Source organism: Myodes glareolus, chromosome X, assembly GCF_982192425.1.
Source record: "Myodes glareolus chromosome X, mMyoGla1.1, whole genome shotgun sequence".
NCBI lineage: Eukaryota > Metazoa > Chordata > Mammalia > Rodentia > Cricetidae > Myodes > Myodes glareolus.
The window spans coordinates 15,507,670-15,527,261 of NC_142053.1; the positions used below are offsets into that span (position 1 = coordinate 15,507,670).

Genomic DNA, 19,592 nt, shown 5'->3' on the forward strand with positions numbered 1-19,592 from the left:
GTGAGGACAGAAGGAAATCTAGCCTATTCTAGAAGATACAGTCCTTCTACCATATCTCCGTGTCTAAAGATGGCAATGTGTGACTGTTAGCAACATTATTTTATTGGAGCCACCACAGTGTTGAAAGAATTATTTCCTATGCTACTGTGTGTGCTTTGGCTTGGGATCTACCAGGGATCTAAAGCTGTATAAATCTATATGTATATACATAATATATTAATTACAAGACAATTTTAAGAATTAAGTTTTATGTCCTGACAAATCACATTCTTAAAGAAAGGTTAGTACATATTTATGTATTTACTTTGCATAATGCATGTGTAGAGGTCAGAAGACAACTTGCAGCTTACAGGGACCAAATTCAGTTTGTCAGGCTAGCTGCGTGGCCATTTTGTGGACCCTCAACCATATGTTTTTAATGAGTTGTCTTTTATGAAAATAAATATCCCAGTTAATTGCTCTATGTTTCCAGTTGGGTAGGTCATTCTGTAAGATAGTGTGTTCTGAAGCTTTGTCATTTCTTGATAAAGTACATCTATATGTAATGGCTTCAGGAGCACTCGGAAGGCTGTATCATCAGCCTGATACCACCAAGTGTGAGCACTCTGAAGGTCCTTTATATCAGAAAGCAAGTGGAAAATATGGCTTCAGTAAGAGATGTGAAACCACAGGCATTAAATCAGCAGTCCAAAATACCCTAGTTCAATGACCTATTTTCTTTTAAAAAGTTATCCTTGTTCATGGGCTGTAGGCAGATAATGGACTTTTAGTTTTGATCCCTGTAGTGTTTGGTAGATTTGGACATTGTGAGCTAGCATTTAAGATCTAGGGCAACTAAAATGACTATATGAAATAATGCAGGGAAAATGAAATGAAAAAAAATGCCACTGTTAATTAGGTGCCTGCTGTTACGTGAGCTGTTTCAAGTTACAGTTCACTACCCCTTGTTAGGTAGGTATTATGATGCCCAGGTTACAGTGGAGGAAACTGAGCCTCAGTGACCTACCTGTCTAAGTTTTGTATAGCTACTAAGTGCAGTAAATGAGATTTGAATCCAGGTATTTCTCATTCAGGAACACATGTTGTGAACCACTGTACTATTAATCTTCCTAAATTAGGGTTAACAATACCTACCTTGGGATATTTTAAGTATCCAAATAATTTTTATTTTTCTTAAAGATTTATTTATGTATACAACATTCTACCTCCATGTATGCCTGCAAGTCAGAGGAGGGCGTCAGATCTCATTACAGATGGCTGTGAGCCACCATGTGGTTGCTGGGAATTGAACTCAGGGCCTCTGGACGAGCAGCCAGTGCTCTTAACCACTGAGTCATCTTTCAAACCACCCTCGAAATGATTTTTATAAGAACCCCAAATATGTGTTGTAATCACAAAGTTCTATGGAATGAAACCTCACCATACGGAAGGCAGTCTGCTGCAGTGTGTGCATGGCTCCTCTTCAAAGAAGCCGGGCTGTTTTTACCTTGTTCTTAGTTTGCTGATGAGTGAGAGTAGTTTTTGTTCCAGGCTTAGATCCTGAAAAGTGGGCCGCTGCTTCTATATACCCTGTGACGGCATAAAGAGCACGGCTCTCTTTCCCTGTAGCTGAGCGAGGAAAGAGGAGACAACTGCTGATCCATCTGTACACACGCATCTCTAAGGCCTTCAGTGTTCTTTTGGGCACAATGAGGATTTCTGTATGCTTCTAGCTACATTTTAACAGTGGTGTTGTTTGATCTCTTGTTTGTCATAGAAACTGGGCTCCTCCTCCAGTTAAAGGACATCAATCATTTCTTAATGCAAGACATTGCCTTCCTGTCTGGTAAGCAAGCTATCATTTATTTAAGGGCAGATAAATGTATGAACCGGTCAACAGATATCATTTGAGACTTATATAAATAACTTGTTATCCATACCCATATATACACATATACAAGTGTACATATGCAGTTGAAAGTATTTTAATAATCATATGTTGGGCATCTAGTTACTAAACAAGTGGACACTCAGATTAATTAAGGACTTTTCAACAGTTTTAAATACGTCATTAAGATCAATCTTACCACTCTTATACTTTTAACTTTTAGACTAAGCCATTTATTTATTTATTTATTTATTATGTATACAATATTATGTCTACATGTATGCCTGCAGACCAGAAGAGGGGCACCAGACCTCATTACAGATGGTTGTCAGCCACCATGTAGTTGGTTGCTGGGTATTGAATTCAGGACCTTTGGAAGAGCAGGCAATGCGCTTAACTGCTGAGCCATCTCTCCAGCCCCCTAGACTAAGTCTTTAGATACCCATAATGGGAGAGTGTATGTGTCTTAGAAGGGTGTGATCTGGATCTAGCTAGCTAGCTACCTACCTACCTACCTAGAGGCGGAGTCTCATTAAGTAGTGTTGGCTGGCCTGGAACTCGCTCTGTAAACAAGGCTGGCCTTAAGCTCATAGAGAACAATCTGCCTCTGCTTCTCAGTTTCTGGGATTAAAGGTTCATGCTAGCACACTCATTTATCATGAGTGTGCTCATCCCTTTATCATTTTCTACTTACTATTTTTGTGTGTTTGGGTGTTTTCTCTATATGGATGTCTGTGTACCACATACATGAGGTGCCTGCAAAAGAGGGCATCAGATCTCCTGGAATTGGACCTACAGATGGTTTTGAGCTGCCATATGGGTTCTGAGTAGCAGCCCCGGGTCCTCTGGGAAAGCTGCCAGTGCTCCTAACTACTGAACCATAATCTTTCTAGACCCTAATTCTTTTTCTTAATAATGGTGCCCAAACCTAAAGCATAAGGGATAGAGTGATGCAGAGGCTGAGACTGGATTCAGTCCTTACAAACCTAAGAGTAATGCAAATTAGGCTCCAAAACATAAAACAAGGGAAGACAAAGTAACTCGGTTACTGTGTGCAGTCCTGAAGTGCCCTGGGAGGGACACACACACACACACACACACACACACACACACTGGATTTGGCAGCTTAGTAGTTTCTGGCTGGATATAGGAAACTACTACTCTATCATAGTAAATTTAGCTATGTGTTAGGTTTGCTATTATGATTGTCAATGTTTCCCAGACAGTGGTAGAATTCTCACGCCTCAGGGACTTTTGCTTTACTCAAGTGTTCTACCATTGAGCCGCACTTCCAATCCTCTGTGTTGCCTAAATTATGTTCTGCATAGACCATCTTTGGTGCTTGTTGCCCCCATTCACACCCATCTCGTTTTTCCTGCATGCTCAGCATCTTTGTGATTGTTTAAAGAAATGCTTTTGCTTACACTTTCTTTTGAATGAAATGCTTCATAATGGACAAATATGGTTAACACCCTCCAATTTAGAGTCTAAAAATCTTTCTTTTAATTATAGATGTACTCTCGTATAGTACATGAAGTTGCTCAATGGTAATAAGTTTAATAGATTAAAATTTAGTAGATTAGTAAGTTAGTGATAATTGATCCTTAGAGTACCCATGTATCATTTCCATTGATAAGTGATGTTTGCTTAAATGGTATGAGTGCCCCACCCCCTCAAGCTTGTTGAGAAAGAGAGAAGGGAAGAGAGGTTAGGGGAGGGAAGATAGGGGATGTCCTGGTTTGCTTTCTTTCTTTCTTTTTTTTTTTTTTTTCGTGGTTTGTCGAGACAAGGTTTCTCTGTGGCTTTGGAGCCCGTCCTGGAACTAGCTCTTGTAGACCAGGCTGGCCTCGAACTCACAGAGATCCACCTGTCTCTGCCTCCCAAGTGCTGAGATTAAAGGCATGCACCACCACCGCTGGGCTCCTAGTTTGATTTCTATTGCTGTGATAAATACCATGACTAAAAGCAAATGGGGAGGAGATGTGATGACTATTCTTGGTTCAGTTCTGTTCCTATAGAGAATCCTGACTGGTACATGAGATTTATTTGGTTTACAAGACTTAATCTCAGGTTCATCATTAAGAAGTCACGGCAGTCATTCAAGCAGGAGAAGAGCCAGTAACCATAGGGGAAACTGCTTACTAGCTTGCTCTCCAAGACTTGCTCACATTGCTTTCTTTAACAATCTGAACCACCTGGCTAGGGTGGCACTGCCCACATTAGGCTGGAACCTCCCACACCAATCAATCATTAATCAAAAAATGCCTCACAGATGTGCCCACAGGCCAATCTGATGGAGGCAGTTTCTTAACTAACAGTCCCTCTTTCCAGGTATCTCTTGTTTGTGTCAAGTGGACAAAGAGTCACTGGCACAGAGGGAAAGGAAGGGGGGTAGAGAGACAGAGACAGAGAGAGACAGAGAGAGAGAGAGACTTTTAACTGCTGAACCATTTCTCCAGCCCATAAGCCCCTGAAGTCAAGCCAAGCCAATCTTCTTTCCTTCCTTCCTTCCTTCCTTCCTTCCTTCCTTCCTTCCTTCCTTCCTTCCTTCCTTCCTTCCTTCCTTCCTTCCTTTTTCTTCTTTCATTTTTTTGTCCTTTTAAGGCAAGGTCTCACTGTGTAGCTCTGGCTGTCCTGGAATTCACTCTTAGAATAGGCTGGCCTCGAATTCACAGTGGTTCGCTTGGCTCTGCCTCCAGAGTGCTATGATTTAAGGTGTGTGCCACTATGCCCAGCTTTCCTGAACTTTTTATGTCTAGTGATATTCCTGGTTCTGGAATCTAGTTTGCCTAATATTAGATGGTATAACAGGATAGATTTCTGCCTCTTTCCACTTTTGCAGCTATAGTAACAAGCATGTGTTACCGTATTTGTTTGGGTTCTGGATGATCTACCACCACACCTCATGCTTGGATGGACAGCACTCGGCCAACTGGGCTATCAATTCCACTCCTGAGTTTTGAACTTTAACTATAACACTTAGATCATTTTCTTTCCTGCTTACCATAATTCATTCTGCTCGGTTTTACGAAGTTTTCCACTGTCAATTTCTCATTTAGAATTTCGGATCACAACCCTAGTGTACACTATGGTTTCATAATTTTGGTTGTTCAATTTAGCAGATTATCTGTTTCTTCAGCCATATTTATTATGCATATCACATGAAATTTTCTTCTTACTTGTTTATTCATTTTGTCCTCTTTATTTTTCTTTCTTGCTTTGCCTTTGTTTTAGGAACCACTTTGCTAGCTTTTTCTTATTGTTGTTTTGGTTTATATGGAAATTGTGATTCTCATAAAACTCTTGATTACTCCAGTCTCCTAATCATCCTTTTTATTTATTATGAACATGATTGTTATTTGGTTTTTTTTAAGACATGTTTCTTCTTGTAGCTCTGGCTGTCCTGAAACTTGCTCTGTAGACCAGGCTAGCCTCAAACTCACAGAGATCCACTGATCACTACCTCTAAGTGCTGAGACTAAAGGCGTGCACTACCATCACCTGGCCTAATTATCCTCTTTAAATCTGAAAATCCTCATTTTTATTTTGTCATATAAATTGATAATTTGTTTAATTTGCTTTATGTCAGGTGGCCGGGGAAGGGACAATGCTTGGATCATTACATTTCCAGAAAACTGTAACTTCAGATGCATTCCAGAGGATGTAATCTCAAAAGTGCTCAATTACTTGACATCTATTGCAAGGTATCGTATTTCACTATATTTGAAAACTCTTGTTTTATATCAAACACATACCTGAAGGGTATAAGAGGAAGGTTGCTTGTTAGTATAGTTCTTATTGTTATTGTGAATAGTAAACAAACATCACCTAATATATATAAATATAACAAAAGAGGAGGCTGACAGCTACTTAAATTCTTCAATTCTTTTTTTGTTTGTTCATTTGTTTTATTTTTTTTTGAGACAGGGTTTCTTCCTTTTTTGGTTTTTCAAGATACAGTTTCTCTGTAGCTTTGGAGCCTGTCCTGTAGCTAGCTCTATAGACCAGGCTGGCCTCAAATTCACAGAGATCCACCTGTCTCTGCCTCCTGAATGCTGGGATTAAAAGTGTGCATCACCAATGCCCAGCCAAGACAGGGTTTCTCTGTGTAGCCCTGGCTGTCCTGGATCTCACTCTGTAGATCAGTCTTGCCTCAAACTCACAAGTATCTGCCCACCTCTGCCTCCAGAGTGCTGGGACTGAAAACCTGTGCCACCACCACCTGCCTAAATTCTAAATATATTTAAAAATATACTGTAAAATGTAGACTGAGGATGCAAAATACATCCTGAGGAGAAAATATATAAATATGCTGAGGAGCTGTGTAAGTAGATTAATACTCTAGAAGTGCTGGCCCTCACAAAGTATGGCAGTCATCTATAAATGAATATTTTACTAGCCAAGAGCGAAGAAAGCCATTTTTCTCTTTGTCCAAAGATTATATACCGCAGTGGTGTTGGGAACTACTAGGCAGGATAATATGATAATAAAATCAGTTGGCACTTGTAACATGAGGGCTGGCTTGTTGGGGTTTCCGTCCCGCCCGGTACCCCAACAGCCGGCAAATCCCAAAGAGAAATTACACACAGGACTCCATAAGGTTATAAACTGATTGGCCCATTTGGTCAGGCTACTTATTAGCTCTTATAACATATATTACCCCATTATCCTTATCTATTTTAGCCACATGGGCTCAGTACCTTTCTCAGTGTGACAGCTTACATGTTGCCTCTTCGGTGGTCTGTGCAGGAGTGGCAGAGGAACTTCCCTGCTTCCCAGAATTCTCCTGTTCTCATTGCTCCACCCCTACTTCCTGTCTGGCTTTCCTGCCTATACTGCCTGCCTGGCCAATCAGCATTTTATTAAAATATGATTGACAGAATACAGACAATTCTCCCACACCATTTCCCTCTTTTTTTTTTTTTAAACAAAGAAAAATACCCATAGTCCATTTGTTGGGAATGTGGGCGTAGTATTTCAGGCTACTTCCTGCTGGTTGGGGGCGCTGATGATCTTATGGGGACCTAAAGAAAATTTAAAGTTATAATCAAGTCCTGACTGGAGTATCCTGTGAGTCTTGATCATCTCAGGCAGCAGTCTTGAATCTGTTCTGGATGTAGAACTCTGTCATCTGGGCCATCTCTTCCTACCAGAGATTGCTCAGGAGGTCTCCCTTGGCCAAAGATGATTTTTCTTAACTCTGAATAAATCCAAAGCCTCTCGTTTTCTGTGGAAACAAAAGCAAAATCTCTTCTCCAAAGTAACATACCTTTTGACTTCAATTTTGAAGCCAAGGTATTTTCAAAATACCTTTCTTGGATTGATTCCGCAGCATTTATAAGCAAATATCTTTTAGCAACTGTTGTTCCTTCCTCAGCAATCAAACAATTCAAAGAGAGCATAATAGCATACAGTATCAAGATTCTCTGTGTATTTTCCATCTTTATGCAGCTTTATTTCAACCTCTATTTTATTTTTTCTTTTATCTTTTGGCTTTTTGAGACAGGTTCTCCGTATATATCTTTGTCCTGGAATAACACTGTAGACCAGGCTGTCCTTGAACTCACAGAGATCCTCTGTCTCTGCCTCCCCAGTGCTGGGATTAAAGGCATGTGCTACCACACCTTGAACTCAGAGATCCTTCTGTCTCTGCCTCCCAGGCATTGGGATTAAAGGTGTGTACTACCACACCTTGAGGTCACAGAGGTCAATCTACCTCTGCTTCCCAAGTGTTGGGATTAAAGGTGTGTACCACCACATCCAACTACTTTCTTTCTTTCTCTTTTACCCTAAGAACTTTAACCTTTAGCCTGCATATATTTTTAACACATAGTAAACCATTTAGAGGTTTTCTTTGTCTTTGAACCTCTCTTTACTGTATCTCTCTTTTTTATGACCACATGAGTTTAAAACCGTGGCTTTGACGGTTAGACCCAGTCCATTTTTTAGCTTTCCAGACTCATATTAGAGGTACCATTGGAGCCTTTTACTGCCACAACTCTATGGCGTTTCAAGGTCCCTGCCAGCAAACAAGCTGGAGCATTCTGCTCACAGACCACACTCAGTCGGACTGCCTGCCTGAAAGAGTCAGAGTTTGCCCTGGCAGGACGGCCCAGAAAGACGGCATTTTAAAACAGCGCAGCGTTTTTCCTGCTACGACTGAAAACCGAAAAGCATGCGTTCAGCTTTTCATCAATACCATTTAAGTGTTTCGCAGCAGGACCTCTTAATGAGCTACAAAGTTTTGCAGCTAAAGCTGAGTCAGGAAGCCTCTCTTAAATGAGAGCATTGCTTGCCTCTAGCAAGCAGAGCAGACCCGAGAAATTGCTGCCACCAAGAAAACATGCTTTACTCTATTCTTTCCCAAACTTTCTCAAGCTTTCTGTGGATTCAGTTATCCACGTCTGGGCGCCATATGTAGCATGAGGGCTGGCTTGTTGGGGTTTCCGTCCCGCCCGGTACCCCAACAGCCGGCAAATCCCAAAGAGAAATTACACACAGGACTCCATAAGGTTATAAACTGATTGGCCCATTTGGTCAGGCTACTTATTAGCTCTTATAACATATATTACCCCATTATCCTTATCTATTTTAGCCACATGGGCTCAGTACCTTTCTCAGTGTGACAGCTTACATGTTGCCTCTTCGGTGGTCTGTGCAGGAGTGGCAGAGGAACTTCCCTGCTTCCCAGAATTCTCCTGTTCTCATTGCTCCACCCCTACTTCCTGTCTGGCTTTCCTGCCTATACTGCCTGCCTGGCCAATCAGCATTTTATTAAAATATGATTGACAGAATACAGACAATTCTCCCACACCAGGCACTGATATGTGTTAAAATGAAAAAAGTAAAAGCTTCCTTAGAAGGACTGGAGAGATTTCTCAACAGTAAGAGTGCTGCTGCACAATTGTTAGGGTCATTTATCAGATCCCAGCCTCCATATAACAAGGTGTCTCACACAGCAGTTATGAGCAGGTAGAACAAGAAAATCACTGGGGCTTTTGGGTCACCAGCTTAGCCAAGAAAATGTAAGCCCCACATTTAGGGAAAGGACCTCACCTCAAAATAAAAGGAGGAGAGGGATAGAGGAAGATACCTAATGCTCTCTCTCTCTCTCTCTCTTTCTTTCTCTCTCTCTCTCCCTCTCTCTCTCTCTCTCTCCACACACACACACACACACACACACACACACTCCCTTCAAGATTATATTTATGTTGAATATAATCTATCTATCTATCTATCTATCTATCTATCTATCTATCTATCTATCTATCATCTATCTATCATCTATCTTATCATCTATCTACCTGACAGGACCATACTTTGTAGACCCGGCTGGCTGACTGACCGGCCTAGATTTCCCTATGTACTTCCTTTTGTAGACCAGACTGGCCTCACATTGACAGAGATATGCCTACTTCTGTTTCCAGAGTGCTGGCATTAAAGACCTGTGCCACCATGCCTAGACAAGATAAAATTTTAAAGAAAACAGTTTTCATTTACTAACCCTAAAGAACAGAGAACATAATTTATTGGAAGAGTCTTATGAACAAAAATTGAGCTTTAAAAGAGTAAATTTTTATTGCACCCATTGAGGCTTAAAAGTATTTTTAGGGCAAATCAAAGTTATAGTATCCATTTGGTATAGATACCAAAGTATAGTATCTCAATACTTTGAGAAAAGTATTGCCTTTTCTCAAACTCAAACAGCAGGCTGTAGTGGAAAACAATATATTTAACTATATATATTTTCAAGTGAACAAAAAGATCATTGATAGATTTCTGTGTGAAGTTAAGCTTGATGTTATGAAAGGCAGAGGGTGTTGAGTTTTCTTCCCACCAACATTTCAAGATTCTAAATTCATTTTCCTAGTCCATCTTATCATATAACCTTTTCCTATTTCATTTTCATATGTACGAGTGTGTTTTTGTGTGAGTGAATGCCATGTCTGTGTGTGTGCCCGTGGAAGCCAGAAAAGGGCAATGAATTCCTTGGACCCGGAGTTACAGGTGATTGTGAGTCACTATGTCGGTACTGGAAGTCAAACTCAGGACCCCTGCAAGAGGAGCAAGTACTCTTAACCTCTGAGCCACCTCTCCGGCCCCTCAGTTTCCTATTTAAAAGACTGAAGTTAGTATTGAAAAAGAAAGTTTAAATATAGTGGAATATAGATTTAAAATATTTTTTAAAGAGTACTTTTTGGGGTTTAATTTGAGCTCTAGCTCTCCTGGAACTCACTCTGTAGACCAGGTTGACCTCAAATTCACAGAGATTCTCCTGACTCAGCCTCCCTGAGTGCTGGGATTAAAGGCGTATAGCACTTCCAAATCAAAATTTTTTTCTTCAATTAAACATTAACTGTAAAATAATCATAAATAAAGACACATATAACAAATGAGTTATTACTGACAAAAATGATTATTTCTTTTCTTGCAGACAAAATGGATCTGACTCCCGATTTACTATTATTCTGGATCGCAGACTGGATACATGGTCTTCCCTCAAAATTTCCCTCCAGAAAATCTCAGTAAGTACTCTACAGGAATTTCTTCTTTATTTATACTTGGCCTTTTGAAAATATGGATTATTTTGATATTGATGGAGACAATAAATGCTGATATTGAAGTGAGAAGGGGAAGTAGTTAGGCTTTGTGGTCTGAAGTAAAGAATTCAGACAGGTCTCAGTGAAGAACTTGAGACCCCACTATAAGTCCTAGTGGGGAAGGATGAGGAATTGATGGTTCAGATTATAAGTGAGCAAAGACTTGTGGTTCCAGACTTCCAGAGGAAGGCATATATTTTATGGGACCTCTTGGAAAATGGAGATACCTATGTTATATACCTACGACACATAGAAATTTGTGAAGAAAAAATTTCAAACAGTAGTTCAGTTGGTATTCTAAGCACCCAGAGATAAGCCACCCCATTTTTTTTTAACATTTTGGTGCATATGTTTCTAGACTTCCTTTTTTTTTATTATAGAATACAAAGGTAAGTATTCCCAAATTCTACATTGCCTCAACTGAAAATCTAATTTCAAAGAACCAGAAATAGGAAACAGTTTCCCTAAAAGGCACAATACAGTTCTGCCCACTGCCATGAGAGATTTACATTACTAGGCTCTCCAGGATAGTGGCGCTGTTCAAAGCCTCCCTTTAACGGAATATGAGGGAGATGAGGAGATCACAGACTGCTTCTGACAAGATTGGGAAAGCCTGTAGAAATTCCATGTGGTTCATATTCTCTAGCAGAGCCAAGTTGTTAGGACTCAGTGTTCTTTTTCTTTGAGATTCCATTACAATCAACCCTGATAAATTCTTTTTCTTTTCATTAATTGTTTTTGTTTCTATTACTTTATTTTGCAAAAACAGAAAACTCAACAATAGATGATGCAATATTTGATACAATAGGAGTTGTGTATTTTAAGCAGATAAATAAAAACAAGGGTTGTTCAAATTTATTGGTTGTCATGTGAAGTTTCATACATCTACACATTGTATAATGCTTAAATCAAGAAAAGTGATATACATCTTCTCAAACATTTATTGTTTATTTCTGGCAAAATCTAGTATATTAGTATATTATTAGTAGTGTATTTGTTATCTCTTGTCAGCTCCTGTGGTCTGAAGTTCTCTGTCTCCTGACTGACTCAGAGGCTACTCCCACCAGAAGAAGTCTATTTACTTACAAAGGCATGACAAATATTGAGGTTGTTGAAGTTCTGAGCCGTTACTGTTTTGCTATATTGTTTGTCGACAAACATAAAAGCATACTAACACTTAGAGCCAGCTATAGCAGCAAAGTGAATAAGATCATCCATTTCATATCCATTCCTTATTTGGGGGCCATTTAGTAGGGGTTTTCTGTTATTTGTTTATAACAGGTATTTAATCATAAATAGTACATCTTAATTCCTTTTACTTTTACTTTTGCTAATATAAAACTCTCTGAAAGCAGCAGAAGGGCTCATGACTCTGGGCGATAGTCTACCAGAGCAGAGAAGTAATCGTGGTAGGAACATGAAGCAGCTGATCATATTATATTCTTAGCCAGAAGAACAGAGAAATGAGTGTGTACATGCTAGTGCACAGCTCACTTTCTCTACTGTCACATAATCCAGGATGTCGTGCCTTGCGAATGGTGCCACCCATAGTGGACAGGTCTTCCTGCCTCAGTGAGCACAATTAAGATGATCCCCCACAGACATGTCCAGAGGTCCATCTCCCAGGTGATTTTAGATTTTTGTCAAGTTGACACTTAGCACTAACCATCACACAGTGAAGAGAACATAAAAGTCAAACAAATTACTAAAATAAAACAACAATACTGACTTTAGCTCTGTCGGTACAGTGCCTGCCTACAAAGCACTGGGTTCCATCCGCAGCACTACAGAAATTGGGCATGGTGGTTCATGCTTGTAATCCTTGTACTCAGAAGGCAGAGGCAGGAGGATAGACAGTTCAAAGTCATACTCAGTAACATAGTGAATTTAAAACCAGTCTGGGCTATATGAGACTATGTCTCAAACAATAACTATGAAAAGGCCTTCATGAGTGCATTTTTCTGCTCTAAAGCATTCATAGTTCTAAGTATAATTGATACTCCTTTTTCTTGATTAAGAGACCCATGTAAAAAGCTGTGGAAATAGGACAATCAGTGACACTTGCTGGCGGGTAGCCAAGTTCCAGGTCCTGTGACGGAATCTGTCTTGATGGAGAAAGGCAAGAGTGACAGAACAGGACACTGAACATCTTTTGGTTTCTGTGCATGCACATGGGTATACGAACTCTCTCTCTCTCCCTCTCTCTCTCTCTCTCATACTCACTGTTTTAGTTATTTTTTGTTGTTGCTGTAATAAGACACTTCAATCAGAGCACCTTATAGAACAAAGTTTATTCGGGCTTATGGTTTCAGAAGGATAAGAGGCCATCATGGCAGGGAATCCTGACAGCAAGTGGCAGGAAGCAGATGCTGAGAACTCACATCCTGAGCTGCAAGCATGGAGAGGATAGAGCAGATGGAAATGATGAGAGTCTTTAAACTCTTGCTGGACGGTGGTGGTGCATGCCTTCAATACCAGCATGCCTCTTGGGAGGCGAGAAGCAGAGGCTGATGGATCTCTTTGAGTTCGAGGCCAGCCTGGTCTACAGAGCTAGTTGCAGGACAGCTAGGGATGTTATACAGAGAAACCCTGTCTCAACCTCTCCCCACCAAAAAAAAAAAAAGAAAAAGAAAAAGAAAAGGAAAAGGAGAGAGCAGTTGGAAATGATGAGTCTTTAAACTCTCAAAGTCCACCTCCAGTGACATGCTTCCTCCAACAAGACCTCACCTATTAAATCTCCTCAAACAATGCCACCAATGGAGGATCAAGAGCCTATGACTCTATGGGGGACATTCTCATTCAAATCACCACACTCACACAAAACAAATTGCTCTGGAGATGCAGTTTGGTAGATGTTTATTTTTAATATTTTATCTTCTTTCTTTCTAAAGATGTATTTCATTTTAAATTATGTATGTATGTGAATATGTGAATGTTGGTGTCCAAGTAGTCCAAAAGAAGATGTTGGATCCCTTGGAACGGGAGTTATAAGTGGTTGTGGATCACCTAACATGGGTGCTGGTAATCATACATGGGTCCTCAGGAGAGAAGTTAGTGGGGTTTTTTTGTGGTCTATTACTCTAACATTTGCCATTTTTCTTCTGGTCCTGGGGAGAGAACCTAGGGCCATATGTGTATTACCATTGCATTATATCCCCATGTGGTCTATTACTTTCAATTAGATAGCTGTAAAGTTCAATGTGAAGACCTTAACTTACAGCTTCCAAAATAAATGAAAGAAGGCAGGTTAGGCTTCATAATTAATGAGAGAAGAATTTGAAATTATTGCTACTTGACCTATGATAATTGTACATTTGGGACTGGAGAGATGGCTCAACAATTAAGAGTACTTGCTGCCCTTGCAGAGAGGACCCAGGTTCAGTGCTCAGCATCTACATGGTGGTTCACAAACATCTGAAACTCTAGTTTCAGGGGATTTGACCTCTCTCCTAACCTCTGTGGGCTCTTGCCTGCATGTGGCACATAGACATATAATCAGGCTCACACATATATGCCTAAGGTAAAATAAATATTAGAATAATTGTGGCCAGACCTGGTGGTTCAAACCTTTACATCCAGAATTTGGGAAACAGAGGCAGGCAGATCTCCAAGTTCATGGCCAGTCTGGTCTATAGAATGACTTCCAGGACAGACAGGGCTACACACAGAAACCTTGTCTTGAAAAAAAAAGAGGAAAATTTGTATATATTAATGGGGGTAAAACGTGATGCTTTCACACACACACACACACACACACAGTGTAGTGACATGTCTATCACATCAAACATTGATCATTTCTTTGTGGTAAGAACATTCAAAATGCTCTCTTTAGCTATTTGCGGGAAGGCTAATTTGAGGGAGAATCTTCTCCATCTTAAAAAGTTTGCGTGCATATTCTCTTCTTTCAAGATTATCAGGATACAGCTTCATAAACTGTAACCCTTCTCAACCCTTAAACCCAGAATAGAATGTAGTAATACAATATAGAATTGAAGTTTAAGTCTCAGAGCAGTGCAGGACAAGAGGACAAGGTATCAGTGAGTACTACCTTCACAAAGAATCTTAGCATTCCACCTTAAAAAATCGAACTACGCAGAGGCAAGCCAGTCCCATCCTGACTGTTCTTGAGGAGGAGAGTGCTTTTTTTTTCTCTCCCTCCACTATTAGGACGCCTGATCTTCTTGAATAGTCCAGCACAAGCTAATCCACAAGGCTCAATCAGGCTAAGTAGTTGGGGGACTGTGTCAACTCTGAATCACAATGAGCAGCAGGGAAGGATCTGTCAGCTGACTAATCAGGGCTAGTGGATTTTTTTGCAGCTCTGCCGCGGTGGTAATGGAAGCAGCCGTAGCTTTGTTTGATAGAGATTTTTGGCTGCTGCTTTTAAATACCACCCAAGAAGCAGCTCGTATTTCATCAATGTTGCGTTGACAATCGGAAAAGAAGAGTGTAATTGTGTATAGGCGAGATGGCAGAAGCAAATCCCCCGAGAGGCAAGATGAGGTTCAGAAGGAATGCGGTAAGGGCTCTGCCTGCAGTCCTGGAAAGCCTATTCCCAAGTTCAAGTGCAGGGATGCTGCAGCACGGTGCTACAGCACAAACTGCTGAGTGGGGCTTTTAAGGACAGATGGGGAGAATGGACTCTTGTATTTTCGTGAATTGCATTGATGTGATTACTGTGAGACCGGCCTAGGGTAATTTAAGGAAAAGAGGTAGAATATCTCTTCAAAATCTCAATGTCATCAAGTTTATCAGAGAGCATTGTTGGTCATGTTATTTGTTTAAGAGTGTATTAGCAATTTAGAATGGTTTGCCTGCATAGATTTAAATCATCAGTTAAAAGAATACCTAACAAAAGGATTTATGATTTTTTTTTTGGACACTGGTCAAGTAGAGTGTGATATCCTGGATGGGTCTGGAGGCAATTTCACCACCACTTAAAAAGGCAGCCCTGCTTAGCTGTGACTTTAAAAGTGGAAACACTTAAGCATCTGTAATGATAGGAAATTTTTGTAGTTTCAGGTCTTTTATAAATGTGCACTTTCAAGGGACAAAATTCTACCCATTGCCAACTGTTATAAGGGACAGGAAAGTGGCTTGTTTTCCAGCATATGAAACAATTTTCAAGTCCCTCCTTCGGTCACTTTCCATAAACTTTCCTACCCATTCATTCATTCATTCCTTCATTCATCCCTTCATATATTCATATTCTAAATTACCCAGAAAATTTCTAACATAATCTTCAGATTTGTTTTAGAGAAATGTTGAAATAACCCAGGCTAATTTAAGATCAAGCCACTCATCCACAGGTCATTAAATGTCACCTTTAGAAAAAACCCAACAAATTGTTATTGTTATTGTTGACTTAAGATATAAACTTGCCTGCTCAAGTATTGAGGTAACATACACAAAAGTGAAAAGTTAAAAATTATTTATAAAAAAATTAAATTAAAATCCAATCGAGGACAAGGAAAGAAAAGAATTGCATTGTTGCTGAGTGACAGCAAATGCTAATAGTTGAGTGAAAGATTTTTTTAATAAGTGTTTTAGCATAGAATGTTCTTTAAACATTACATTTATTTTGATGAAGTTATATATTCAGTTCTACACATGATTTTACGTTATGAGAATACTTGTGTCAAACTTTAGCAGCCAATTTATAATACATGTAAAATGTGTGAGTGTGTGTGTGTGTATGTTTGCAATATTGTATGGAACTGACATTCATGGTTTTAGTTGCAAAGGTGCCTTGACTTCACCTTTTGGAAAGTTCCTAATTCTTTTCTGTGCATACATATTTTCTCAACACTAAACTTTTATGTATATACACTTTAATACACACACAAATACAGCACCCAGGTAGTAACTGAATAGATATATCTTCACTGTGCCCTCTCTGACTCCAGTTTCAATGATAAATATATAATAGCTCTTGACTAAAGACACTCTCAGTCCAGGAGAGAGGTAAAGTATATTTGTAAATACTTATTTCAAAAGAACTTCAGGCTAGAAGTGGGGAAGGCCTTCCATGGTAGATGTCATTTGTTTGCACCTTAAGTCACGACATGTGTTTCTCTTACCTTTCTCTGAATTTTTCCCATGATTTTTATTTCCCTCAAATGAATTACTTTAAGTGGCCCGCTAGGAGCAGGTATCTTAAAATGCAATTGATTGGATTGATTCTGAAGCCTAGAGCTCTAGTGGTAGGAAAATTTGTTTTGTTTGACTACAGTGAAGAATTTGGACCCTTAGTTAGTGACAAAATGGCTTAATTGGGAAGGACTTTTGGATTTGGACTGATTTTGGAGGCTGTGGTAGGCCTAACAAGATGGCCTGGTAGAATGCGAAGTCTCAAGAGAGGATTAAACTGATTACCTGGTGGAAATTGAATGATTCACTGGGCAGTAAGGAGGGGATTAGAAGAGATACATGTGATAAAAGGGAAAAACCACAAGGATTGGCTATTGCTTAGGACTGTCCTCTTCCCCAGGGCTCTTGACAAGTTGCCAGGCAACACTTGAGGGAACTCGTATGTTCTGTACTCTTGAGAGTGGGGATAGGGTTAGGATAGGGGGATAATTAAAGTAGCCCTTACCATAGAAAACTCCTCCCTATAGCTTCAGGTCATGGGGTTTTCCTATGCCATCATATACTGTCAGGATATTAGCTTTCTCTTACCTTCTCTCCAAGCCTTCTCTCTGTGCCTCCTGTTCCCCAACCCAACTCCTGCTAGCTATGTAGTCAGAACAGGGTGAATCTATTCCCTTTGATCCCGCTAATGAGCCTCCCCACTATAGACAAAAGGCCACAGCTCCCTCTCCTTTGGTCCTTTCAGCTTCCCTTTCTCCCTCTCCAGTTACAGGTCGCCCAGGTCAACTCTTCCTGGCATCCACAGTTTTCATTTCATGGGCTACATGATGCTCGATTGTTTTCCATAACTTCAAAAATTGTTAACTGGTCCCATTTTGTAGAGTCAAACGAATTCATTTCTAAATTGCAAACAGTAAATCTGCATGTATATGAAAGGTTAAGTGTAGATAAAAAGCTATTTATGACCCAGAAAGGCCTAGTACCGCTGTTTCCCCACTGGGCTTCGTTTCTCACCCTGTAAGAAGGGATAATGCCTACTGTGATACCGTAGTAGGAAAGCTAAATGGAGTAGTGTGTGTAACAAGTCGGCCATGTAGGTAATCCCTTTCCGTCAAAGGTCCTTAATAATATTGTCTTTCTTTGACCGAAAGGTTAAAAGAGAAATGGCGTAGGAATAGAAATAGCACAGTTTGAACATTTCTGATGAAATAACTAGAGAGCTAGAGCGATGGCTCAATGGTAACGTGCACCCGGTGCTCTTCCATAGTACACCTGGCTTTGGTTTCTAGCACCTACATAGCGCCTTGCAACCATTTGTAATTTCAGTCCTGAGGAATCCTATGCCTTCTAGCCATTGGAGACAACAGGCATGCACATGGTACATAGACATACGTTCAGGCAAAATGCCCACATGACTTTTTTTTTTAAGAAGAAGAAATAGCTAGCCACCCCATAGGATGAGTGAATTGCCTCCCTAAAAGTATCACACAAGAGGATATTAAATAACTTTGCTTTCAGGGCTTTAATAGTTAAGTGGCACATCAGGTTTATGCCTTGGCGAAGACCATGTACCTTGAGCAGTCCTGGGGCTGGTATAACTCAAGGACAAGACCATTTGTTCTTTAGGAGGGAAAGATAATAGAGAATATGTTTTGGGTCTGTTCTCTTTAATAACCAGGAAGAGCTGCTGCAGAAGGCAGGGTTGGGGCTGTGAGCAGTGAGTGGTTGGGCACATGAGTCCAAGTCCCGTGACAGTGGGCAGCTTGTTCTAGTTACAGGTATGTGCCCTTAGGTGCTTGTTGGAATCTCAAAGGATAGCGAGAAATGTCTGCAAGAAGCTCAAAGTAGTGCTGAGTCTTCTCAAGCAGTCTTTCTTTTGGTTTTATTTCTTTAAAAGAAGAAACAAATAAAAAGACTGACCTGTGACTACTTCTCTTTGCTGTTCTGACAAGTTCTTAAAAATGATTTATGGATTTAGAATGTAGAGCTTAATTTTGGAGAAAATAGAAATTGTGCCTTTTCATGTTTATATAACCATAGAGATTAGATATTCTTAAAGCATTTAGAAATGCTGTATTACTAAACTGAAACATCACAGCTCAGTGGTCATGGTCTGTGATTGCTGTGCTCTGCTTATCTGTTATGATATGCTGTTTGATTTTTCATTAAATTGCTCATTTAACATGTATTATCTGAAAATTCTTAGTTATAAACATTTTTTTGTATAGAGAGTAAAATACTTTAGCTACCTTCATACATTTACATACATACACACACACACGCACACACGCATATATCCACATAATCATGGACAAATTAATCTTTTTAGGACAACGTACTCTTAATCTGCATGGCTTGTCAATTTAAATTTTCTACAGATGTCTATTCCATATGGATTCTCATGTCAAGCAAAGAAAGAAGAGTGAATATATATTATTCATATTGACACATGTTCAGATATATGAATTTTTTCATTTAGTGATTGTAGCCCACAGATGTGTTTTGTTTATACTCTACAATGTTTTCACAAAATTGTAGTTTGTTCCTCCCTCTTTAAAAATAGGGATTTTGCCAGGCATGGTGGTGCACATCTTGAATTCCAGCACTCAAAGGCAGAGACAGCAAGATCTCTGAATTCAAGGCCATTTGATCTAGTTGATCTAGCTAGGTTAGCTAGAAGGGACCTTGTGTCTAAAAATAAAAAAAAGAAAAGAAACAAAACAAAACAAAAAAAACAACAACCAGTCAACTAACTAAGCAACTAATCAACAGAAACCATAGCAAAACCTAGACTCTTGGAGCACTGATAATCACAACTAGTTGTTTTTGACACAGCATCATAGTAAGCAGCTCAGCTGACCTAGAATGTTAGCCAGGATGGACTCCTGAGTGCTGGTGTTACAGGCATGAGCACCATACCTAGCACAACTGGGGAGCTTTAACTTTCCATCTGAGATATTTATGAAAGTCCACAAATATTTACGTGATAATGAATATTACACCACAGAAAGAGAACTGAATTCGATAGTAATGGG

At 39.7% G+C, this 19,592-nt stretch overlaps 1 protein-coding gene across 7 annotated transcripts in view; it reads left to right on the forward strand.

Moving 5' to 3' along the window:
• Mcf2 (MCF.2 cell line derived transforming sequence) overlaps positions 1-19,592 on the forward strand; it is a 104,314-nt gene that overhangs the window by 16,795 nt on the left and 67,927 nt on the right. For 2 of the 7 annotated variants that reach the window (XM_087902672.1, XM_087902673.1), the window contains exons 2-5: positions 1,757-1,825; positions 5,457-5,571; positions 10,302-10,392; positions 11,479-11,574. In XM_087902672.1, coding sequence (XP_087758798.1) covers positions 1,757-1,825; positions 5,457-5,571; positions 10,302-10,392; positions 11,479-11,574 — 371 coding nt within the window. Of the gene's footprint in view, positions 1-1,756; positions 1,826-5,456; positions 5,572-10,301; positions 10,393-11,478; positions 11,575-14,612; positions 14,987-19,592 lie in introns of those variants that run through there. The other 5 variants (XM_087902675.1, XM_087902676.1, XM_048457711.3 and 2 more) reach the window with 3 other exon arrangements.